The sequence below is a fragment of the Girardinichthys multiradiatus genome, chromosome 19 (genome assembly GCF_021462225.1).
Source record: "Girardinichthys multiradiatus isolate DD_20200921_A chromosome 19, DD_fGirMul_XY1, whole genome shotgun sequence".
In the NCBI taxonomy this organism is placed as follows: domain Eukaryota; kingdom Metazoa; phylum Chordata; class Actinopteri; order Cyprinodontiformes; family Goodeidae; genus Girardinichthys; species Girardinichthys multiradiatus.
This window is the reverse complement of record NC_061811.1, coordinates 30,798,750-30,825,049: the sequence shown is the minus strand read 5'-3', so window position 1 is coordinate 30,825,049 and position 26,300 is coordinate 30,798,750. Positions and strand designations below refer to the sequence as shown.

The 26,300-nt window shown below is 38.7% G+C and overlaps 2 protein-coding genes across 2 annotated transcripts in view; both read right to left on the bottom strand.

Annotated features, from left to right (window-relative positions):
• Nucleotides 1-1,788: 1,788 nt before the first annotated feature.
• Nucleotides 1,789-19,100, bottom strand: dcaf5 (ddb1 and cul4 associated factor 5). Its single transcript, XM_047345199.1, has 9 exons — nucleotides 18,658-19,100; nucleotides 17,334-17,477; nucleotides 16,031-16,067; nucleotides 15,792-15,931; nucleotides 14,059-14,188; nucleotides 10,911-11,124; nucleotides 8,927-8,993; nucleotides 6,583-6,710; nucleotides 1,789-4,376 (listed from the first exon to the last, which is right to left on the bottom strand). Exons 1-9 carry the CDS (start codon nucleotides 18,863-18,865, stop codon nucleotides 3,072-3,074), a joined length of 2,373 nt encoding a protein of 790 aa, XP_047201155.1. The 5' UTR covers nucleotides 18,866-19,100; the 3' UTR covers nucleotides 1,789-3,071.
• Nucleotides 19,101-19,491: 391 nt separating this feature from the next.
• Nucleotides 19,492-26,300, bottom strand: part of pacs2 (phosphofurin acidic cluster sorting protein 2) — an 83,165-nt gene continuing 76,356 nt past the window's right edge. The window contains exons 24-25 of the mRNA XM_047345208.1: nucleotides 26,119-26,232; nucleotides 19,492-23,221 (exon numbers count right to left, since the gene is read on the bottom strand). Coding sequence (XP_047201164.1) covers nucleotides 23,103-23,221; nucleotides 26,119-26,232 — 233 coding nt within the window. The 3' untranslated portion in view covers nucleotides 19,492-23,102. The remainder of the gene's footprint in view (nucleotides 23,222-26,118; nucleotides 26,233-26,300) is intronic.

Sequence of the window (26,300 nt, the reverse complement as noted above, 5' to 3'; positions counted from 1 at the left end):
GCAGAGACCCTCATGCCAACTCTGAAGGTGCACAGGGTCATGTGAAGAGCTGGCGTGTTTGGCTGTGTTTGGTCTCTGGCAGCTTCCCAAGGTATTTCTGTCATGTCGGAAGGGGAATTCTTCAATAGCTGTCAAAGCTGTTAAGGCTGAGCCATGTATGGAGTACTGCTGCATGGGCTGTGATCATTCCCAATGAGCTGTTCTTGGGTTAAGGATCAGGCATCTTTGGTTAAAACCCCATGTAGGAGCTCATCAAACTGTTCATTATATTTAGTTGTCAGAATCAGACCCTCCTCTGCTGTTATGTGTGAAATACAAGAATGAAGATGTAACTGTAATGCTATAGTGTTTCCTCCCAGACCAATATATCTGATTAAACCCTGCGGTAGCTGAAAGACTTTCAAGGCTGTGGTTATACTGGGCTCCTCCCAGTTGTGAATGTATCCTATGCTAAAGGAAAAAAAAAGAGAACCTCAGTTAACCTTGCCTGAATAAATAATGATAAAATATTAACACTGCTCCTATGATGAGACCATTTAAAGACACGGGAAGAGATTTAAGTCTATCTTTCGTCTAGCTCTCAGTTTCCCTTCACAGTTCAGCTAAACGAAGGCTACTTCCTGCTGATATGCAATATTTCTGAAAAGAGGAGGAAATGTTTGATCCAATATTCAAAAGAATGTATGTGAAGAATTTTTCAAAATACATAATGAACAATAATCATACTGGAATCCAAGGAGTCTCAGTACATGTGATCCTATCATCTGCTTGAAGTAGGCATCCATTTGTTGGTTCTCTACCAATTTACACAAAATATTTTCCGTGGGCATGAAAGTTTTTTTTTTTCTGTATAAATTTCAATTAGGTGATTAAAAAATTAGGTAAAAAAAACCTGTTGATCAAACAGCGTTTTTTAACCCTGGTCCTCAGGGCGCACTGGCCCGATTTGAATTGATGGCTGATTAACAGGCTTCTGCTGTAGTGCAATCACCTGAATCAGGTGTGTTAAAGCAGAGAAACATCTAAAACATGCAGGGCAGTGTGCCTTGCCTTGAGGACCAGGGTTTAAAAACACTGCCTTAAGTCATGATCCACATTCCATCCATGTGTGCCTAAATACCGCTTTCCACCTGATAAATTCAGGTTTTCACACTTTGAAGATTCAACAAAAATCTCATTTTAAAAAATCCTTTAGCAACATTTCTAATAATCTACCTTTCAGAACCATCTCCAGGATGGTGGATTGTTTCTGCTGCCACCCAGTGGTCACAAATAATTAGTTGAAAGTTTAATGACCTTTAATCATAGTTTTAAATAATAAAAAAAAAAGAGTTTAGGCACCAAAACATTTTTATGTCAATAAATAAAAATATCAACATGATTTTCTTCTGCATGTTACAGCCAGTAGACTTTGCTGCAATCTGGTCAGTAGTGTTTGGCCCACAGTGAGTTAACACTGTTCGCTTTGTCCTTGGAGGACATTTAAATATTGTTGTGAAACATTTCGTCAGTGACCACCCTGATGTGTTTCCAGCTGTTGGAAGACTTCAGTCTCTCAGGGAAGTTTATCTTATATAACTAAATTGTAACTCATCACCCCCCCCCCCCCCCCCCACTCATAAACAATATAATTTATAAAAGTGGTCATTCTGGAGCAGTTGATTGCATCACCCATTTTTGCTTTTTCTAAGCTGTCTCAGTGTGAGTACCAGCTTTTTAAATCAGTAAAGGACATATGAATAGACAGGAGAATAGATGGATGGATGGATGAGTTGACAGGATGAAGGAGGAGAAAGGATGGATTGATGGATATAGATGGATGGATAAGAGGCTGAAAATGAATGGATGGACTAGGTGAAGAGCTGCACAACTGAATGGATTCAATGAGAAAATTGTTCCCTGTGTACTTCAGAAGGTCTAACTCATCATCTGTTGTTTTGTCTCTGAAGTAAACTCCACCCAGGAACCATTATAAAAGTGTCTCAGCGTGTATATAATCATTCTTTGTCAGCCACCAACCAACCAGACAGACAACTTTACCCAATTCGTAAGACTTAGACGGTAGGTGCCGAAGAGAAGCCGACAATAAAGCAGCTTTGTGGATCTTTTAGACATAAACCAGCCTAAGAACCTTTGATTGAAGTGACCCTTAACTTCCATGTTTACAAAGCAACTGAGAACGATGTATGGTAAGGGTGGTGTGCATTTCTTTTTCCATATTTTATACTTTTTCAACTGCAGGAACCATGTAAAACAAAACCAAAAAAAAAGTGACCATTTAGCAAATTTTTTGGGGAATATTTCTTATTGAACCATTCTAAACTGCAGCAGAGTAGGCTGAACAACCTTTCCATTACCATCATGGAGGGTCTACATCATGTTGCCATGGAGACTCTGAGGCCATGCTGGCATTACCCTTAAATGTTTCATCAAACTGACTCATTTTCTACGTATTTAAAATCACCGGTAAATATAAGTAAACACTTAAGTTTTGTCACAGATGAATTTCTTTAGTTGCAAGAAAACACAGATGAGATGAATTGTATCTGTAGGTGGGGGCAGATTAATAACAGAAAAAAGAAAGCAATGCACAGATTATACAAACGGAAATAGTCAGTCAATTCTTCAGGCTTCCTGAAGCAGCGTAAAACCAGAAACACCTAATGACAATAAAGCTAGTCAGAACAAGCTCAGCGTGAAATGTTTGTAATTAAGGGGCTGAACTGAACTACGGATCCAGGCGGACATTTCTACAACAGAACATGAGGGGGGATAAAGGAACACTGACGTTACGTAAAAATAAATGCCGCTCAAATATTACCAATACGCAGCTTAGTTATATCTTAATGTAATCTGTAAATTTGACAGAAACATTGAAGATACAGTCCAGTCTGTTAACTCTTCAACAAAAAAATGAACCGCTCTGTCCTTCGAAGCTGTTCTTTAGCAGTGAGGTCAGGTGTTACATGACTTTGAGTCAGAAATGAAAAAGCTTAGTTGTAAAGACTCATAGAAAATCCACTTCCTAACTTCCTAAGTTTAGGTCTATGTACAAATGATAAGAAACTTTGTTACGTCTTTAGCTTCTTTTCAGAGGGTGACAAGTCCAACTCGCCCTCATCCGATCCCACACGAGTCCGCTTCAAAGCACTCTGTGCCAGGCCCTTCTCTCTCTGTGGCCTGGAGTCTTCAGGTATGGCTCCAGTATCTTCCTCTGACTCTGAGGAGACCTGCTGCTTGGCTGGTGTGACGGGTCTGTGTTGTCCATTTGCACCTGGGCTACGTCGGCTTTGAGAAATTCCATCTGCAACCGTTGAGCTATCATTAGCCTCTCCGTTTTCAGGGCTGCCGAGCGCAGGCTCCACCCCCTCAGTCCTGCATGCTTCCAGTAACAGAGGCGATGCAGCTGGATGCCCTTCTTGCTCATTTCTGTCACTCCCATTGTTGTCTTCGCTTCCAGGAGACATTACTGGGCTTGGGCACACAAAGTCAGATGGACTCAGACATTTGTCCTCCTCTCTGGAACCAGAAGCTGGGGTTTTGATTTCGAGGGAGTTCTGCTCCTCTTCTGATGATGAGGAAGCCAGATCGTCGACTGAGATCGACGGGTAACCGTAGGAGTCGATGGCTGAAAACAGAGCCTGTATGGACTCGGGTCTGTTCCCAGCTCTCGAGACTACGTTCATGCGACACCGCCTCATGACGTTCTGGCGCCTGACAGCGCTGCGTCGCTCCTCGTCGTCACTGCTGGAGCTGGAGGTGGATGTGGAGGAACTGGAGGCTCTTGCAGGGAGTGAAGGAGAGGAGCTGGGGCTGGAGAGTGTGGAGTTCTCCCTGGGGCTTGGGGATCGGGGACGGGGCATGGGGTCAAGCCAAAACTCACTTGAGTCGGAGTCCTCATTCACCAGGAAGCTGGACTGATGTTGCTGACGTCTCCTCTGTCTCCGTGGGCACTCCTCTCCATCTTCTCCAGCTTGCTCCTGTCCTCCAGAGGCATCAGGTCCAGCCAATGAGGAGGAGGAGGAGTTATCAGAGTCACTGTGGTGATCAGCCGCAGAGGCGGCAGCAGGAGCTGCTGATGTGGCCCGTGTGGTGCGACGTCCACGGGCATGGAGCTGCATGATAGCTTCCTCGCTGAGATCACTATCAGAGTCTGAACTCCAGCCCTCAATCTCCCGACGCACCAAAGAGTCAAAGAAAGCCATCATGCGTGGATCCTCCTCTATAGACTGACTGACATAATCATGGGATAGACCGCTGCCACTGTTGAGAACCAGGCTGATATACTCCTCATGGCTGTAGAGGCTGCGGGACTTGTCCTCCACCCGACCCTCCAGATCCCCTTCACTGCCAGGCTGCAGGTATGGACTCCAAACCTGAGTCAGACAGAAACATTGAAGAGCACGGCATCTCCTTGTTTAATCTTTAATACTTTAGCTTCAAAGTATAAAATGCTAATGCAGTCTTTTTAAATGGATAGTTCAGAAACATTAAAGTGAGACTCTGTTAAAAAGTTATAAGCAGGAGACCAAAGTAAACCTTTATCATCCTGATGAACTTTGACCTCAAAAACCTCATGGTGGTTCAACCATACACCATTACCCTTTAAACTGCTGGTTGGTTATTTAAATAGAATCAGATGATTATTTAAACTAGAAAGTGGGGTAGGAGGGGGTTGCACCAAAAAGGATCTTTCATCCTGAGAACAGAACAAGTAAACTGTAACAGAACAATTATTTGAAATAGAAGTAGTTTAAAACTTATACAGTTGGAGCCTTTAAGTAAACCCAGCGTTTCCCGTACACAGACTCTACTTGGGCAGCCTGCCTAGGTAAACTGAGACCCGCCCAGGAAGATAAAATTTGAATTCCACTAGTAGTTCAGGATTTTTATACAGCACACATAGACCATCAACCCTTCAGCCCCACCCACCTCATTACACAGGCATGCATCACGCAGCGAGCAGCATCAACAGAAATTTAACCTACTTCATACACCTATAACTCAGAGTGCAAAGCTGGCGTTTCAGAGGTAAGTACATTTTTTCCCATATTGTCGGACTGACTATTATATCTATAAGGTATCATTAAATTAGCTAGTTGCTGGGGCCATATGATTTCCGCAATGCGGAAAACACGGACAGAATTGCAGAATTTACAGGAAATCTGCCAAATGAACAAACACTGCTGCCATGTTCTGGTGTCATATCGGCTTCTCTCTTCCTCTGTTTTTTTCGGGGTGGGGTGGGCGACACTCACGCTGTCAAATGCCCCTTTTCCACTGGCTCATTTTAGATGGCGAGGCTCAGCTCCACTTGTTTTCGCTCTACTCGGTACAGTAACTGTTGCTTCCACTGATCTGCTGCTGGCTGGAGTTATGGCAGCTGAAGCCCCGCCTCCAGCAATACGTGTAGAGCGCAGTGCTGCTATTAATGTTACTGTGTTACATCGTCACATTAAAGTAATCTGCGTGAAACGATAAAAAATAAATAGAAAATAGAAACATAAATAAACTAAATATTTATGTTTGTATTATCGTATATGTAAAAATGTCATATATGTTTTTTCATGTATAAATGATCCACTGGGATAATTATCTGTTTCATACAGGAAGATTATTGGTGGTGCACTGCCTCCAACCTCCATTTCCAGTAATTTTAATCTTTAAAATCTCAATGCAAATATGACAAAGGTTTAAAGATCGTAAACTGTCAATCGCACAAGGAGCTTAAAAGTTTTTTTAATTGTTCTAAGACAGTATGGGTCTTGGACTAGCGGCTAGGTTTAGCCCTTCAAGACATAATATATTTAGGTGCTTAATAGTTTCTTAGAAAACTTAGCATTAGGCTCCCAACCTGGCGAGGTTTATTGCTTACAAAAAAGTCAAATTTGGCAGTTTGGAAAAACGTCAGATTGCAAAAACAAGTCAGTCATAGTGTGGAAACTAAAGTAAGACTCTTTTAAATCCTTAATGCTGTTATAAAACTCTCCTTGCTCAACTACGAGAGGAATATCTTTTAAGCAGCCGACCGCAGGCTACCTGAGCAGATAGCCTGACTAATAAACCAGCTAATGAGGGCTTGTTCTCAGTGTTATTCTATAAATAGCAGTGTAAGAAAGTTTATTTGGAAACTGATGTTAAATTTAGCAAGTGTTTGTTCTACTTTTTGTTCAAGTCTATATTAAAATAATGCATATATTAATTTGATGAATACCATATATAACAGATTACATTATTTTAACAGCAGTAGAAATATTGAATGCTTTTCTTTTAAAACAAAAACAATTACATTAGGTCAAATCGTTTTTTTCATTTTGTGTAAATACCTGTGAAAACATGGTATTTTTATTCAAGGTTATCATGTAAGTATTTCATACTTCATGCATAGAGAATTGAAGGTGACGTCTCTCTGAAAGACAAGTCTACTTTCAAAGCAATAAAAATGCAGAAACTCACAGATGAGCAGTTTCTTAAACACTTACATCATACATTTGTATCCACTAAGCTTCACATACAAGCCTCTCACTAAACAGAGAATGATTCAACACTTTTTAAAATGACAGCAGATAATTCTTTACTAACCTTGATGACCTTCTCCACACCGGAGGAGCAGATCATGTAAGAGTGAGGGTTAAAGCGAACCTGGTTCACAATGGAGCGGTGACCTTTTAGAACCATGAAGGCTCCGTTTACCACTCGACCAGGGCCTCCTTTAAAAAAAAACAACAAAAAAAAACACTTATTGTAATGGTGGAAGACACATTTATATGAATCAAGGAGCAAGGACACGGAAACAAAAAACAACCTGTCGTGTATCTTGTGTATCAGGCGATCTGACCCACCAACAGCTCAAACTGCGTGGTGGGTCAGGTTACCTCGCAGTGTCAGTGACAGATTTGCACAACTGACTTTTTTAAATGAATGACACAAATAAACAGAGAAAAACATGACAAATTCAAGTATAAGCAAGAAACGCTCACATTTTCTTTGATTTTCCAAAACCTGAACATTGTAAACCTCAAGGTCTTATTTTTCTCTTCATTAAACACAATTTTGAAGATGTCAATAATATATCTACTGTATATATATATGTAGTTTAATAACGTTTTAGAGGACACTGCAAGCACAACCTTTTTTATTCCTTATATAAAAATTATACAAAAACAAAAAAACATGATGCAAACAACTATTACATCCCTACACTAATGTAGAAAATATTATTGTAAATATTCCAACATTTTAAGTTTATGTCAGGAGAACTTTTATACTCACAAAAACACTCTTTACTTGCTGTATATTTATTTAAAACACATGAAAGCAACTTCTTTCTTTTTACTGAAAATATTTATAAATGATTGGCAGAATGTTAAACACAAATTCAAAATTTGTTAGAAAGAACTATTGGGTTTACATTGTAACACATTGGAGTTTAGGAAAAAAAAAAGTTTAAAACTAAATTTGGGGAAAACAAATTTATAAAGATAATACATTTAATAGCTGATCTGTTATCCAACCAGAATAAATGTTTACTATTACAGACTCTCTACAGATTATCCCAAAATTAAGAAGCGCTTTCTGTCACTAAACACAACGTTAATAATTTCTAACTTTAACTAAACTGAAAATTTTGTTATGAAGTCACTTTTTTCGTTATTTGGTCACAGACCTTTAAGTAATTTCCCTCAAATATTTAACTTTCCGTTAAATGTTGGTGAAATGTACAGGTGTTTCTTTATTTAAGCGACTGTGGCTCAGTGGCGGGAAAATAAAGGAAGAATGGTTCTGCACGTCACCCCAAAAACATCATGCCAAAAGCGAAGTTAGAAGGTGGGAACATCATAGTGTGGGATTTCTTACAGCATACGGTACTGGCTCACTACATATAACTGAAGGAAGCATGACTGGAGAAATTTAATGGCACCTTCCCTTATAAGAATCTGAAGATGAAAGGAGTGTGGATTCAAGGATGACAATAGTTCCAAAAAACACAGCCAAGAAAACTTTTAAATGATCTTGGAAAAGGAAAGTAAAACTCCTAGAAATGCTCAGTCAATCACCTGACTTGTATCCAACTGAAAAAAGGAACCAGACAACTTTCAAGACCTCAAGACAGTTTGTGTCTCGAGGTCAAAAATCACACCTGAGCAATGTGTTTCCCTGTTTCTCCAAACAGGAGATGTCTGGAATTTGTCATCACCGCGAACGGCTTTTTCACAAAGTAACAAGTTTCTGTAAATGTTTTCAACACTTCCTTAATGTCACTTCAGTTTATTACCAATAGCTTCATTTGTGGAGTAGTTTGCTGTGATTTCTGCATATGTATATTACTTGGGGTGTTGCTAGCATCTGTTGTGAATTTTCTGTCAATAAAAATATTGTAAATATTTAAACAGAAAGAATCCTTGGCTTGTTCAAAACTTATTTTACTTGCTGCATGTTACCTTGCTTAAAACTAAGCAGCAGCGATACTGATGGAGACCTGAAAAACCAAACTCATTTTCCACTGTTTTAAAGTGGCTCCACTGGCTTCCTGTCTGATTAGGAATTGGCGATAATATTCTTCCCTGCCCATCTATTAGATTTGCTTCCATCTATATCCTTCCGGTTTTCAAAAGATGTTTTATAGTTACATCCAAGCGAAAAAATAAAAATCCACTGTGGTGTGTGCAATTTAAAGCAAAAGATACATCTGTGACCCATGCTTCCTGAAAACCTGAGAGAGAAGGGGTGTTGTGGGTTGTTTTGGACTAACGGTCAATCTTAGTCCAATAGTTTATGTCTGTTCTTCACCTCATTTTCTTTTTAAATTTCTTTTAGAAGCTTATTGTTGTATCTCCCACTCAGTAAACAATTCTCACTTTATCATGCAGGAATGTGAAAAATACAAATTTATATGCAATCTGGGAAATCAAACACACTAACTCACCTGCTTCAGGGTCATTGGGGATTTTCCACATGTACAAATTGAAGTCATCTGATCCAGACAAGATGTACTGAGGAGGAAAAACAAACAAGTGCTGAGACTGAAGTTCACCAGAAGGGAGAGAAAATGGAAAAGCATGTTAAAGGAGATAAATTTAAAGAGAGAGAACGCAAAGCAGAAAACTAGCCGACCTAATCACAGTGTTGTGAGTCATGCTGCGCGATCAGACACAGACTTTACATGATATGACAGTCTGGCCTAAACAGAGCTCCTGCTCGCTGCCTGAACTGTGATTAGACTTTATGAACAGATGGCTTCACTTAAAAACTTCTCTACTGAAGTAGGTTTGACAGGGTCATTGTGGGCTTGACATTCTTTTAGACACATGTAACATTTAAGGAAAGAATGTCTCAAAGCCTTTCTGGCAGTGAGTGAAAATGTCCAAAATCTTTTGCCATTTTGTTGAGCAATTACTGTTTAATTTCCATCAATAAATATTCTGTTGATTCTGTTCAAGCCTTCAGGTTCAGATCTGGACTTTGTTTGGACTGTTCTAACTCATGAAGATGCCTTCATCTAAACCATCCCATTCTAGTTGTTTGTTTAGGGTTTATGTTTAAGAACATCCAAGTAAATTCCCCCCCAATTTGGATCACTATGTTTTCTTTCCATCACAACGATGTTACCACCGCTCTTCTTGAGCTTTCATATTGTTGTCATGAAGATCTGTACTGGATGAGGGCATAAAAGGCAAACCGGGTCTAGCCAACTTGAAAAAATAAATAAATAAAAATCCGTCTTTCGCCTTAACTGTTGAGAAACCATTACAAGAAACTGACCTAGGCCGGTTAATCATATCAGTGTTGGTGCAGGGCCCAGGAACACACTGTAACCTGGAACACCTGTGCACTCTGCCTCAGCCTCCCAGAAGACACATCATCGGAATGTTGCACCCCAAACTCTCCCTACTTTCCTTTCCATCAATCACGCAGTGAGCTGCCTCCTGGTAATCATCTGCTTTAGCACCACACTGAGACAATCCTCAACCGCCTGCAGAGTCTGAGGAAGTTACTGAGAAATTTAGTGCAGTTCAGATAACTCTCCTGTCCTTGAATACGGAAAGAAAAAAACCTAGCCATTCTTTATCTTGTTCTGGGAAAAACCTCTTTTCAGCCAAACCTCAGTCATGTTTGTCACTCTTTAAATTCAAAAACTACTCTTTTATGATGTCAATTCAGTCATGTCTTTCACTGAGACAAAAACATTATCTGGAAGATTTTTCAACTTGGCTTGAGAACAGTCCAGATCCACGAACAGTACACCCGCCACCCAAAAGAAAGAGAACTGGTTTTAATGATTACCACGATATTCTCTTCGCTAAATTGCTTTCAATAGCAAAAAAACACCAAATGCTAATTTTGCAAACACAGAAGTTATTCCTTTGTTATATGATTGTCATATTACCTTAATTCATACAGGTAATTCCACCTGAGACAAAGGGTTTCATTATCATCACAAATCTTTTGAATTTATAGCAGATATAATAAAATCTACAAACTACTACTCATGGTAATTATAACTATAAAAATAAGAAGGCAGAAGAAGAAAAGGAAGGAGAGGGGGAGGAAGTTCTTCAGGCATTTATATTTCACCAGAGGATTAAACCCTCATGTTTATTTAAGTATATTTTACTGATCTGACACATGCCCAAAATTTCTTTTTAGCTACCTAAAAATCAGAAGTTATTTTCCTACTACAGGCTAAATTCTTTCACTTCTTGGTAATTTATTACAGCCTGGACCACTGGTTTAATTTGTTTCCCATGTCCATGAAATGGAAACCTTTACTCGTTCCGTGTAGGATTTCATGCACATATTTCCTTGCAAGTGCAGGGAAACGTACAGAGAATGCTGTTGTCTTATTTTAGTTTTAGTACTCGGGAGTGGTAGCCATTACAGTTTTGGACTCCCCCAGCTAATTGACCTACCTGATCCTTGTCCCCAGCGAAGCAGCAGCTCTTCATGGTGCAGGAGTTAAAGTAGCCCTGGTTGTCGAACTGGAAGCTGGGCAGGCGGGAGTGCAGCTCATAGAGGACGGGCGGCAGGCGGCGCCGTAGAGCCAGAAGCTGTGTGCCCGTGCTGTTGAAGCGAACACTCATGGCGCTCTGCAGGGACATGCTGCCACCGTAACGGAGCAGAGAGCTGAAGGCAGAGAGGAAAAAATACCAAAAAGAACATGGTTGTGTGAGATCTGTCACTTTAAAAAATCTCCAAGCAACTAGAGGAGAAGGTCCTAGAAAACACAACCCGACATGTAACAACTGGCCCTTTAATATCTGGATAAGGTACCTGGACAAAGTAGTAAATAGTGACTTAAACAACTATTTAACACCGTTTTCTGTTTTTAAGCAAAACTATTGCCACCTGCTTCTGGCACCAGCTTCAAGGAGATTTTAAAGCTCTAAAATCATAGAAAAATGCTTAGACTACAGACGAAACAATGAATGATTCATTCATCAGATTATAAATACTCTTGTTAGTAATGCGAATAATACAAAGGGGCACAGATGCAACTTTAAATCATTTCTAGAAATTGTCATTTGAGCAGATAGGTCCAGGACATCAGCATTTATCAGGGGAAAAAGGAAAACATAACATGAAACCAAATGACAAAGCATCTGTTGTTGCTCATTTCATCACATTAACAATTATTACTTTTGTAGTTTTGGTCATTTCATGTCCAACTTTTTTAGGTGCAAAAAAAGAGCAATCTGCCATAAGATGTTTCATCCCATGGTAAGTAGGGTGTACAGCTACACAAATCGACTGTTCGGTACGTCACAATTATAGAAATGAATAAACGTGGCTTTTTTTAACTTTATTTCACAAGAGTTAACATGTTCAAAAGGGAAAGAAAACATACAACTGAATTGTTTTAGATGTGGGATTTGAGCCTTTTTATTAATATTTTTTCCATAACTCATGAAAACACTGAATTAACAATAGAAACTTGAACTAATATGCCATTGTTTAAGTAGCATAAATGTGGAATGGTTTGTTTACAGGAACAAAATGGAAGAAGGGCTCAAATGGCAATGGGTAAGTAAGAAATTGGGTTATGAATTACAGAAGGCCAAATGAACTCAAAGCAGAATCAGAATCAGTTCTGGCGCTGTCAGAGGCCCATTAATGGTTTATCAGTAGGGTAACAGCAACATCTGGTGGACAGTTAAAAATGTGTCGCATGCAAACAGGGCAGTTTCATAAAAACCTCAACAGGAGATGAAGCTGTGCTTTTTTAGGTGTCCTAGCTAAACCTATTCTTGATTAAGTTCCACAGAAACAGAGACCCATATGTTAGCATGGTGATTTATTCTGTGAAGGTAGGGTGATCCAGACTAGGCTAGCAGCCAGTAATCCTGAAGGGTGATTTCACTGTACACCCTGAACAATTTCTGCCTTTCTGCTCATTTTTAAGAATATTTTCTTTAGAGATCAACAGCAGCAGGGTGGGTTGCTATGGTTTCTTACTCTTTCCTGTTCTATTTGTCAGCTTCAGTCTGGCTGTGTGTTATTATTAACAACGATAGGCTTCATTGTCTTTACAATTAAACGGAGGAGAAATGTTAATCATAATCCTTTGTTATTCACTACTAATTTATGCAGCAAAATTATGAACATTTTACTGCATTAATTCATACTGTAGTAGAGTGGAGCATTGCGTGACTCTGAATTTCGCACCTGGGAAGTGCGTTTTAACAGCGTAGCACAAATGAATAGAACTCCGTCATTGGACTGTGTGTGAAGCTAATTTTTAAACAGATAGTGTTAGCTTATGTCGTCAGAAAGATTTACTTCCTCCCTGTTGCAGATACAGAAGCTTTACTGACCTTTTTCAGTTGCTCTCAATCAGTTGTTGCGTTAGCTTGAAGTATTAGCAATGCTAGCCTGTGGCACCCTTCCGCATTTCTGGATGTCCTCTCCAAGTTAGAGTTTAAAACTTCCAGAAGATGCTTCTTGTTTTAGTCAGGTGAGGAGCTGCAGGGAGGGGAGGGGCTGAGTGTCTCTGTTATAGCAGCGAAGAAGTGCAACAATTTGGGCTGAGGTCATCAGCCCGCTGGAGCAGTGCCGGATTTCCTCCAAACATGATGCCAGGCACTCATGCCAAAGAGTTCAATCTTCGTTACATCAGACCAGAGAACTTTATTATGGTCTGAGAGTCCTTCAGGTGCCTTTTGGCAACTCCAGACATGCTGACACGTGCTTTTTACTAAGGCCTGATTGGTGGATTGTTGCAGAGATTGTTGTCTTTCTGGAAAGTTCCCCTCTTTCCAAAGAGCAAAGCTGGAGCTCTGACAGATTGACCACTGGGTTGTTGGCCAATCCTGATTAAGCCCTTCAACCCCAAAAAGGCCCCCCAACCGTGGGACCTTTTATAGAGAGATGGGTGTCATTCCAAATCCTATCCAATCAACTGAATTTCAATCACAGCTGGACTAAAATTTAGCTGTGAAAACATCTCAGGAATTACAAGTCGAAAAAAAGTTGACCGTAAGCTGGATTTCAAGCTTCATGGCAAAGTCTGTGAATTCTTATGTGAATTTGAGTTCTTAGTTTTTTTTATCCTTAATATTTTGCAAAAATATATACAAAATCTACATTGTCATTATATGATGCTTGTTGAGTTATGAGAGAAAGGATGAATTAAATCCATTTTGAAATAGGGCTGTAACATAACAAAATGTGGAAAAGCGCTGTTCACGGGTGCACTGTTACTCCGATTATCATCATTATCAGCATTTAAAGGATTATTAGAATCTTTACGTTGACAGCTAATGTAATTATATCAAGAATGCTGTTAAAAACCCATAACATGTAGGCCTTTATTACTGTGACGTGACGATATCATTGCATAAAATCCTGATGTGTATGTGTTCCTGACTTCACAGCACTTTGACTATTTTTAGATGTACAATGAATGCGTTGTTCCATGTAAGAAGTGCTATTGCTGCTGCTGACTTTTAGGACAATAGTTTACAATCATTTCTGCATTCATGCAGTCAATTGTAATCTGTCATTACCTGGAATTAAATACATTTTTTTCTTAAAGCCATAGCAAACGGACAAATGACTTACCTGCGTGGCTTGCGGATGTCCCACAATCCAACACCTTCCTTTGAGTTGGCTGTGGCTAGCAATCGAGGCTCCACAGGGTTGAACATTACGCTGTGGAATGCCGAAGGGTAACTAGCCAGGCAGAACGGCTCTGTAGGAATGACAAAAAACACAGCAGAGAGACTTACTTACTTGCAACTGTGCACCTATTGCTTTCTCAGAAAGATTTTATTTATATACTACAATGGCAAATTTGTACAAAAAGAAGAAACACATAATTAAATTAAACCAAATGAAAACACTTTTCTTTTCTTTTTTTTACATGTTACATGTACATTGATTCAGAAACATATCCATACCCCTTGAACATTTTTACATTTGGTCAAATTACAGCTATTAACTTCTGTGAATTTCATTTGGATGTCAGAGACCCCCATCTGCAGGTCTGACTGTCCAACCACCTCTGCATGATTTTGGTGAAAAAGAAATGCAACACTGGAGGGAAATAAGTGTTGTGACATTCCATGGTCTTTTCAAAATGTTGCAACAGTGAATGCATGCCATAATCAAAGCTAAAGGCACTGTTGAAAATATTAAATTGGTTGTGACTTTTTGGGACGGGCACTGTATAAACACCCATTTCTAGGTTCCCTTCAAATTGTACCTCAGTAAACCATTAGGCCAACATAAAAACGCAGCTGACAAAAAGCAACGACTGGTTCCTGAGAGTTATTATTAGACCAACAGAGTTACAAGGAGGGCTTACAAAATAGAAGTGAAGGGAGATAAACCCCATTTTTATTTTACCACTATCAAGTCTCACCATGTTAATAGTACTATAGTTCCTTCGTTGTTTAAAAGCCTGTTATCACAACAACTAAAGAACACAAGATTGTTAAATATTTAATTTCAAATGACAAACTATGAAAGGCTCCCCTATAAACCACATTAAGACTAGGGATGGGTACTTTTCACATTTGAACCGATACCTGGGAATTGATACCGGTACTCAAAGATACCAGTTTTCTGTACTTTTGTGTGTATTTGTCTAAAAATTCTATTTTGTCTTAAAATTCTTCAACTTATAATACTTATTTCTCAATATCTAAACTTTAACAAATATATCAAAACAACATCCAGCTGTTTGTATTGTAACATCTCAGCTGTTTCAAAAATTTCTTCTCTCATGTTTCTGGCTGCAGACGACAAGTCTCTAACGGACGCAGGCGTGCTAACGGTGCTGAATGCAGGAGTTGTAGCTGTAGATCTGAGGCTGATGAAAATTGTGCACTCTTCAGCCTTGAGAAAAATCTTGTGCTTAATTTGTTGTATCTCTCTAGCAAAGCTATTTGCTCTTAGTATTCTTTACAACCGTGTGCGTCTGAATGTTTAATGTTGAAAACTCAAAAAGATTTTTGAGCAAAAAAAAAATTCTAATGAGGATTTATGTCTTTTCAGAAATGCAAGAAAAAACCGTTTATTTCCCAATAAAGTGCAGGAGACAGTCTGACGAACCACCAATACTTCGCCTCAGACTCTTACAAACAATTCTCTGAAATCACGACTACCCCACGTTTTTCGGCTAGTTATAGTGACAAATAAACCTTCCATCTTCAACATGCCCAGTTTACATGCAACTCTGTGCAATGACTGGCATAACCATAAGGATCACTTTTAAACGGTCCTCAATTCTTTATTTTAATGACAACATCATCTCTACCGCCTGATTTAACATGTAATCCATTTGGCCATACCTCCATGTGGCGGCTCACGAGTGTCCCAGATCAGAACGCGGCCATCGTCCGACGAGCTTGCAAATATGTTGTCGTTGACTGGGCTGACAGACAAGCTGTAGACAGCATCTATATGCAGGAACACGTTCAGAGTCTCCCGTCTGCAGGAGCAACAATCAGCCACGTGTTAATTAAACCAACCTGTTTATAACACCAGAAAGTGCTTTAGAAACAAGAGTTGTGTATTTTGTTTGACCCACCTCTCTACATCGTGAAGAATCACCTGTTCATCATTTCCTTTGAAAGAAGTATACAAACAGCGGTTCTTAAAATGATTAAACAATAATGTTAGTAAATTTCTTTTAATTACAAGTTTATAAAAAAAAGGCTACAAAACTTTTTACACAGCTTTTATAAAGTGTGCTCCCCATGCCAAAATGGCAATGCATATATATGTTTTAAGCAAAAATGTATTGCAGTTTCCACTGGACCCAATAAGCAAAAAATTAGCTTGTCCATGTGGGCAGCTGAGAGTTTCTGTTGAGCCTAAGGGTGTGGATTTTGGGGGAAGGGCTTCTTTCTATGACGGAACGCTCTATCTTTGGCCGAGTAAAACTTGGAATAGATAAGGCTGGCCAAAAATAAGCTTTTGGAATCCAGCCTCAACCATGCTGATTTATAGTTATTAAATATGCCTAAACGCTGGGGTGCAAAGTGGCAGAGTAGCACTTTTGCCTAGCAGCAAAAATGGCCTGGGTTTGAATCCAGGCCTGAGCTCTCATGTTGTCATGCTCCTCCAACATTCCCAAAACATTGCTGTTAGGTTAATAGGTTAGTCTAAATTGCCCTTCCATAGGAGTGTGTGTGGACATGCTTGTTTCTTGTGTGTGTCTCTGTGTTGCCCTGTGATTGTCTGGTGACATGACCCAGGAGTACCTCGCCTCTCGCCCAATGATGGCTCGAAATGGGCACCGGCTAAGCAGGTGTACACAACGGACGGATGGATGGATGTTTAAAATCTGGGTCTATGTCAAGAACCCAAACAGTTTAAATGAATTCTGCCAAGCTACGCGGTCAAATATCCAGCCAGTGTTATACTAGAACTTTGGTGATGTTTCCAAAAAGCATAAATTGGAGATAAAAATTATTGAACAGTTGATTAAACATTAGTGAGAGTTTATGTATATATTTCAGCCTGTGTGTATCATTTCGACTTTCTGTAGAGTAAAGATATACTAAATTAAAGCTTGTGCAGCTAAATCTTGTATTCAACAACATGATCATTCAATCAATGAACAAAAACAATTCAATTAACCCCCGATGTTTGATCTAAACGCATACAACCCCTGTAGATAACAACAAATGTATTTTTTATATAAGCAGTGTCATTACATCATTTTATTTCACCACAAGAGTCTCTGGTCAGTTAGTTCTTGATACTATTCTATTAAAGGAAAACAAAGTTCTGCAACAAAGTCCTTAGATCTACATTTTCCTCACATTTTTTTTTTTATTCTAGGGAAAGTCAGTAAACATAACCTATTAAGTCCGTCCTCGCCTTACCACCAGAGAAGACTTTTGTGTTGGTACTGTCAAAGGCGAGGCAGAAGATGTTGGAGAGGTGCTCGCCCTTCAGTTTCACAGGCTTGGAATGGGAGTGGATGGCTTTTTCCATATCCCACAAAAGCACACGCCGGTCATCACCACCTGACGTGAAGGAATAAAGGACACTGTTAAAAATAAGTTGAAACTTTGGAGGAAAGGTTTTATCCTAGAATGCAAAAGATGTTAAGCGCACAAAGATCTGAATTCCCTCAGAGGCCACTTTACAACACCGCACAGAATAACAGGGTCTCGCTATTTTTAACAACTTTTCTAACTTTTTTTTTTTTTAAACCGCTAACCATTTTTACAGTGCGAGAGTCGAAGTTTAACTCATTGCTGATACCATAGCCTTGCAAAACCCACCAACTGTAAGAAGACGAACAGGCAGCGGCATGGAGGAGAAACAGAAGGACAGATGGATAACATTGAGGGGTGAAAGTTCAGATGGACAGACGAGATGGATAAACAATATATAATGATGGACAGATGGATAAGAGAATATAATGATAAATGGATGGAAAAATTAAGAGATTATGAGAATCGAATGGATTGGTGGAAGAATGGATAATATCAATTGATTGATAGAAAGGTGGGGGGGTGGATGGACAGATTGGCAGACAACTGGATTGACAGATTGAGAGTTATTAGAACGAAAGTACAGAAAATAATCAACTACTATTATTTTCCCATACTTTGTTTTATGTTTCACTAATACAGCCTTGGATATATAATAGTTTAATAAAAATTCCATACTTTTCCAAACTAAGCAGAAATCCTGAGGTAAACTAAGTATTAACATGTTGTTCTAATGATATTCAACGCATATTTCCATGTCAGTGTCACTGAAACAGCCATTGGGGTCGACTGTAGCCCTCAAGTTGTCACAGTCATTGATGTATACTGAATGAAGCCATAATAGGGGCAATTTCAACGCTGCAGCTCCAAAGGGTAAACAAGAGACAAATGGCAAACTACAAGCTGTCACACTGGGCCAAATGACTGTTTATAATCTTATATGAACCTAAATAGCATTGTTATTTTAGAAAGTTGTTGTTATTACACAAACCACACCCAGAAATATTGAGTTTAGAAATGTCACAAATCATTTCAAAAACTGACACGAAGGAGCAGTCCTGTGTCGCTGCAGACTGCTCAGTTAATGTTTGCTAGCTAGCAAAACAAGCTAGGCTACGCTAGCGTTAGCTATTCCAGGAAGCCTTTCAGCTGACAGCCGCTGTTAGCATGCTAACAGTTAAACTGCAGGCAGGCTTCGCCAACTTACCGGACACCAGCCATTCTCCGCCGTTGTTGGAGAACTCAATGGCGTTGACGCAGCCAAAATGGCCCTCCAAATTTTTCTTGTAGAGGCTGGTGCAGCCGGCCAGCCTGCGTCTCTGGAACTCCTCCTTCATGAGCGACTGTCCGGTCAGCTCTCTGCGGGACAGAAAGCCCACTGAACAGCGCATACCGCAGCCCTTCAGCTCCTTCATTTTAACCACGCTATAAAGAAACAGGCCTTTTAATTCCACCACTCCACCCGATACATCTGCTTATGTAAATGAGTAGATGTGGCGCACGACTGTTCTTGCTGGTTTAGTTCTACATTATGGTGGATATGCACTGCGTGTCTCCTGATGTCGACGTTGTTTCGCACCTCCTCTGTCTGCTTGGTCTCGGCAGTCAGGGAGCAGCTTCGTGTCTCCCTCCTCCACTGTCACCCGGTGATCAATAGGGATCCGGAGGAAGTAATAATAAACTAAAACATTTTATTGAAATCGAGTCAAAATTAACCAAAGATGTAAAATGTAATTACTTCATCTCCCCACTTTTCAACCTTTGGGGGGCCCTCTTATTTTGTCCTCTTTAGACAAAGACAAACATTTTATTTTAAAGATAACCATTGAAATATTATGCATTAACATACCTTTGTGAACGTTTTTATGAATGTTATTAATAATATTAGTGTTCACTAAACTAATTTTTCATTAATTTTCTGAAAATTCTAACCCTTAAATGTTAGTTTTAGCAATGAATTTCTCTTTTTTCCAAGACAAAAAGTTTATTTTCTTTCAGAGTAGATGGCAAGAGTTGGGAAACAAACGAAATGACAAGTAAATTGTGTATAGTAGTTTTATTATTCCCAGATTTTGGGATTACAGTGGTAGTCTTTAAGCAACTTTCAGTCTTGAACAGCCTTCTCTGAGACAATACAATACTTAAAATAAAAATATAACACTGAGAAGAAAAAAAAACAGGTTTTCTCAACATTAAGGGGTTCTAGTGTTCATTGTACTTAGAGCCAAGTGGCTAGAATGTGATTTACCATTACTCACATGAACAGACTTAACTGTATTTGTTTTTGTTGCAGTTTATTGTGTTGTCTTGGGCCCAGAATCAGAACCACTGTAGGCAGGGTTACTTGATTTGTCAAAATTATGCAAGTTAGGCACTTATTAAAAAATTATAAGGGTTATGATCAAACTTCTGCTCAATAACAATTTGTGGGCAATTTGACGCACAGCTAAACTTGAAGGGAAGCTACAGACATACACTACAGACACTTTCTGCTCTAAACTCAGAATATTTGAACTAAATTCTACAATACTCCATTTAAGCCTCATTCATTTTATTGATGTCTTAATAGTACACAGCTGAGATGGGATAATGTGGCTTGGCTAACATTGCATATAAATTATGACACCACAGTTTGTGCTGTTGTTTAGCTATGGCTCGCAGCAACCAGCCTGTTGTACCTGCAGGTTACGAGGGAGGAGTGATTCACACTAATCTAAATAGACAAACATTTAAAAGTGCTTTACAGTAAAGTACGTTTGATACATTCACCTCTACATTATGAAGTAACAGACCACACAGTTTGAGTGAACTGTAATAAATACACTTCTGTTGGCCAAAGAAAACCTCTAAAACAATGAATCTTTGCTTTTAGCAAAAGCTGTGCAGTGCGAAGGAGTGCTGGTCTTAAAGGGATAGTTCCGATTTTTTTTAAGTGAACTGTTGTGAAAATATTAGTAAAGGTATTCTGTAGTAGTATCTGTAGTAGAAATATTTCATAAGTGAGTTTGTAGAAAGTAAATAAATCCTCAGGTTAACCGGGGACAGGTTAACAGCTAGTCAGATAGAAGCCCCTGTTTTAGCTGACTTTAGCTATTTAAAACTCGAGCTGAAAATATTCATGTCCATTGGATGCAACTCTATATGAAAACTAGAGGTTTACTTACACTAAGGTTACTATGCCTTTAAACAATTTTAAAAAGCTTAGATGATGTCATGTTTTTTAACTTCTGATTTAATATTTTATCAACATTTTAGATTTTAATTTACAACTACTGAGTTAATTGGAGGCACACTTCTGGATGTTTTTTAAGGTGTACTTCAAACACACTAATGGGTCATTATTGAAATATCAGAAGACATCAGCCAGGATATCAGAAAGAGAACTGAGAGAGAATATGTTTTGCCGAAGAATTGTAATGGTGTTCGTAAGCAAATTGGCCTTCATACCTGACCCTGTTACACTGGTCATGTCAGGAGAAATGGGCCAAAATTCCAGCAAACTGTTGTGAGAAGCTTGTGGAAGGATCCACAACTTGTTCCAACTTAAGCTTAAATGCAATGCCACCAAATACTACGAACGTTTTTGTTAATGTCTGACTTTAAAGAAATTTAAAAAAGAGAATGAGAAAAAAGAGGTTTGGTGTCTTTTTACAGTGTGTTTAAATATTTGGTTTCAACTATAAATTCAAGAATATTTATCTGTATTTACACTTATACTGTATCAGTCTGCCTGTTTAGACCTGGAAAAGTACAGGAATGTAATATCTTTCGTACCATTGCCACAAAATTCCCAAAGTTCACCAGACCCTTGGTGTACTTCGAGCACACTGATAGGTCACAAAGGGACAAAATCAGCTAAAACGGGGGGTTTGTCTTTCTACTTAGCTAACTAACCAACTTTCTTAGCTCTGCAAACTTCTTCACCTTTCTATAAACTAACTGAGAAATGATATCTGTACTACAGGTAAAGGTAACTGTAACTTTACAGAACCTCAATAAAAAAAATCTTAACTTTCCCTTTAAGGAGGAGTTATTTCTAAGATAAACAGTTTAGTGGTGAAGATAATCCTTTCTACAACTAATTCCCATTTACAAGGAAACACTAAAAGGAATAGTCAGACATTTTTTAACACACTCAGGTTCAGTTAGATGATGATTTATGCCACTGTAAATTAGGATTTTTCCTTCTTTAATTATATTAAAACATTATATTCCTGTCACATCCCATGCAAGTCTTTAACAAAGATGATGGAAAGATTTGTACCTTTGACCTTAGCTAAGTTAGTTGTTAACTTAGCCTAAAACTGTAGAATACTGGAAATAGTGAATAAATATATACGTGGAAAGTGTAGGCCAATACTGGATGGCCTCAAGTTTCATGGAACTCAAGGAATTTTAAGGTAGCCTTGTTCTTTATAAACCGAGCTACAAATAAACTGCGGAGCAAGTTTCAGCGAGTAAAAAAATATCCTATGGAAAACCGTGCTCACACTTTAGTAAACTGTGCGCTCAGTTTTGCAATCTGTTCCCACGGATTACTGAACTGTGCCCTCGTGCGCATGGATTTCAAAACTGAGCATGCATTTTATCAAACTGTGCGGATTGCAGGAACTGATTTCACAGTCTTGTTAACCAACGGACAGATTGCAAATCTGAGAGCACAGTTTAGTAATCCATGCGCACAGATTGCTAAACTGAGCGCACGGTTTAGTAGAGCATGAGCACGGATTTCCACCGGTTTTGTTTTTCTTTAACCAGCTGACACTTGCTGGGATCTGTAAATAACAAATTTTTAGGTCTATTTTCTATGTCAGTACTTACTACCCCCTGCTTGCCAGGAGGTTACAAGCAGGCACTTGAAGCTTCTTGGCCAGTGTCAAAGCCAGCCTTGATCATTACAATTCGAAATGTTAGTGCATCCCAAAACTCAATATGCTTATTTTAACTTATTATTATGTTTGTATTCTAATTTATTTAGAAAAATAAATAATGAAACTTTTTTTATTTTTTTTTATTTCTCTTGATAATCTTACGTTTCTTTTTTAGAGGTGGAAATACAAAATAAGGATCTTTGTATGGAGTGAAAAATTAAAACTTGTTGTATACACAGTGACAGTTCAATTCATTGAGTTTACATAACATCCAGTCTATTGCACATTAGACACTTCAGTTATCTTAGTTTTTTTACTTCTAGGCAAAGAAACCCTGGGAAAAACCAGGATTAAAAGTATGACCGTTTTATTCCATGGAAGCTTCTTTTGTGTATTTGTGTGTTTTTTATATGTACTATAATATTTTTGCTGGTTTAATATAAACATTAAAAAACAACAAATAAACAAAACAGCAACAAATGAAACAACCAGGTCCTACCTGATGACTCACTCAACACGTTAATAAAAGCCTTTTATGAAGAAATTTTTTTTCAAAGGACTACAAAACATCAGCAGCTTTTTAAGCAGGGTAAAGTCATTTTCATCTGGCAGCTTTACATAAATAAAAAAACAGAATATTAAATAATCAGACCAATGCAACAGCAGAGAGCGGGAGTTTAACTTAAGACAGCAGAATTAAAAAGGGAGGAGGGGGTTAAAATCTTGGCACAAGGGATAATGGGGGCTATACTCCTGGTTTCAGTCTCTTTTCAAGGTGCTGCTAGTAAGGACCTTTAGTGTGCCCAAAAATCCCGACAGGGAAGTGTTTGACATGTGAGGACCATTGAGCCGCTAACTGGAAAAACTTGACATCGTTCCACTCAACACCATCAATCATCACTGTGGAGGAGACACAAAACAGCACATAAAACACTCAGCGAAACTAGAACTGATAACAAGCTATAAATAAAGTGAATGTGTTTTGAGTCATACTTCAGTTATTTTGATGAATATAGATATATTCAAACTTCCTAGACACAGAAGGCTCACTATATTGCCAAAAGTATTTGTTCACACCACCAAATCAATGACTTCTGGTATTACAAACACTTCCATGTTATGGATTTAAACACTAAAGGAACATGATCTTAAATAGAGGCTGCCCAGCACTGGGTGGTGCTAATTTAATGACATGCAAACTGTCGTTTTTACCTGCAATTTTACCTATGCTTGTATGTGTGGCATTCACATTAGATATTGAATTCTGGCCTTCGGATGTTGAAGTTCCATGTCTGTATTTCTGACCGGGAACTCAAAGCTGAAGCTCAAATCGCAATTCCATTGTTTTTCAGAACACGTGTTTTTATATGGACTTTATTGACACAAAAACACCCTTTAGAGCCACACCTCTCTAAACGGAAAGGCTGTACTGTATATGGATGATTTCCATAAACCGCAGAATGTGGCTGTCTGTTGTAAAGATAAAAGACTTTTGAAGGTTGTTTTTAAGAAATACAGTGAGAATAAATCATGCTGATATAAACTATTTTGGTGACACGCTTCATAGGAGAAACAATGGGTGCTGATGCATGCCTTTGAGCATCAGAGTTAAAATGCTGGTCAGAACTAGAGCAGAAATTCCAACATCTACCTAAATGCTCTAGATTTTTAGCTCATTTACAATATGTTGAAGCACAGTCTGATCATCCCAGTGAGACTGTTTAAAAAAATGCAATCATTCCTGAGAAGAGATTCATTGCAGCCTCCTAGGAGACTTTGTTTACTTGTCATCCACTGGGACTCTCATGTGGCTACTCCTGGCAAGAAACCCCTTTCTTATGTTATACTGATGGTCACTCCTGGCTGGGAGTGCCCAGAGACTCATTTGTGTAAACACCCCTTTTTTGGAACAAAGTCTGTTTGGTCTTTCTTCTTTCTAGGAGTAACCAAGGCTGGTCCGAAGGGCAACGAGCCAAGGGCTCCTTCGACAAAGAGAATGTTAAAGGACCGACACTTTTTTTTGTGCCTGCTCGTTGAGATCCTGAAATCCGGAGGGAATAACTGACTCTTTTAATCGGACATGTCGTGGGAAAAATTCTGTGTTACTCTGTTGATATTTAACTGGATGAGAACAGGTGTTACACAGAACCTAAAACTTGTTCCCATTTCCCCTCTCAGACCCAATAGTAATCAGATTAAGTGGAAAACCTTTTACACAAGCTTTTATGAATAATATATAAAGTCTGAATAACCTTTAGAGCTTAGTCAGTTAAAAATTCAGATGTTCATTTGCGGGGAGGTTTATTTTATTGCAAATCTGACTGACAGAGGTGGGAGGTTAGCCGGGTACACTCTGAAATCCTAACGCAAGATTATTTCAAATTTTTTCATGTTTTCATCTGCGTGAGTGATTTTGCCAGCTTCTAACTGACATTTCCTAGTTCTACTAATGAGAGGAAGCAGACAGTATCAAGCCAAACTCAAAAACTGTCTTAATTTAAAAGTCAAACTTTACCACTTGGGTTAAGTACTCTTGTTATTTTAGGAGACTGAAAGAAAAAGAAGGCAATATGAAATACCTTTTGTTTATTTTTCAAATTTTCTATTTTTTTGTTTGTTTTTGAATTCATGCTAATTAAGCTAGCGCTAACTAGCATCCTCTCTGCTCTAACATAACTCTATTATAATTCATCCCGTAAATTGTTTCACTTGTGGGTCCCGTTCATTGTGTGTTAAAAAATCTTGTTCTCCTGCTTCATGAAATAAGGTGGTTTGCTTTGCCCTGTCAGTATAAGGGAGACCCGAGGACATCAAATTACACAGACAGGGAGCTGCAGCGACCAATATAATCTTTCCTTTGCCAATTTTCCTCTTTAACAGGAATGTGAAATATGAAAAACACAAACATACTAAATAAAAAAGTCAGATTTTTCAGGTCACGTTAACAAATTCACAAATCTGACAATATTCAGCCTTTTACAGTAGATTTTCTTTATTGAATTCTGCCACATAAAAATCTTAGAGAAAATAATAGAGAATATCAGGACTTCTGTTCTTTTGCAGATAGTCAGCATGTTCTAATCCTTCACAATTTCATCACCTCAAACCCAGCTCCTACCATGCTGTTACCACACACCTCGTCACTGTCTTGCTTTCCTGTTACATATCACGTAACACACGTTCTCGGCCATACCTGACTTCGTTTTACACTGTTCTTTGTTGGCACCCTTTGCTGTCTCTATACCTACAAAGACACAGTGCAAAACTCTCACCTTCTCTTTACTTCCTCATCATGCACGCAAAGAAATCAGCTGCTATGCTCTTAGAATCTACAACATCTGTAGATTCCAACTGGGAAATCATACTGCTGCCTTCTGATCATCACCTTTCTTCTTCACTTAGTTTCAAGGAATCTTCTCCATATATTTATGGTACGACCCATCAGCTTTGTAAAAATGGAGTTACTATAGCTCTGCTCCTCAGACTTGTTCTTGAAAAGTCAGTCTTGAAAAAAAAAACAATGTATATATTATACTCCTGCATAAAAAGAAAAACTTTTGAGTTTATGTCTTTGAAAAACTGTAGGTTTTCTATGGCATCACATATAAAATGCCACAAACTGATTTAAACGTGTCATTTATGTTGCTCAAGATCTAATGAGGTATAGGCAGTTCCAATGCTTTTTGAATGAATGAATTACCTCTCACTTCTTTAAACTGTCAGGTCAAAACAATAAGAAAACATAAACACCAAAAGGAAAACAAAACAACAAAAGATGGTTTCTGTTCCATAATTACCTCTCAGCATGGTCTGCTGGTGCTTGGCGGTGCAGATCAGGCGGCTGATGCCCTCGATCACCTGACTCTTGGACTCCACCTCCTTGTCTTTGCTCTTTTTCGGCAGAAACATCACTGTCAGAACCCAACAACAGACATCCACATTGTGAGTAATGAGGGATTCAGAATCAATCTGCTTTCTT

What these genes read in the sequence shown, in the direction of transcription:
- dcaf5 (XM_047345199.1), bottom strand. Translation starts at nt 18,865, where the DNA reads ATGAAGGAGCTGAAGGGCTGCGGTATGCGCTGTTCAGTGGGCTTTCTG. An exon ending in GACATCCGCAAGCCACGCAG is followed by an intron (nt 11,125 to 14,058) that starts GTAAGTCATTTG and finishes CTCTGCCTTCAG; the next exon opens with CTCTCTGCTCCGTTACGGTG. An exon ending in CCCCAATGACCCTGAAGCAG is followed by an intron (nt 6,711 to 8,926) that starts GTGAGTTAGTGT and finishes TTTTTTTTAAAG; the next exon opens with GAGGCCCTGGTCGAGTGGTA.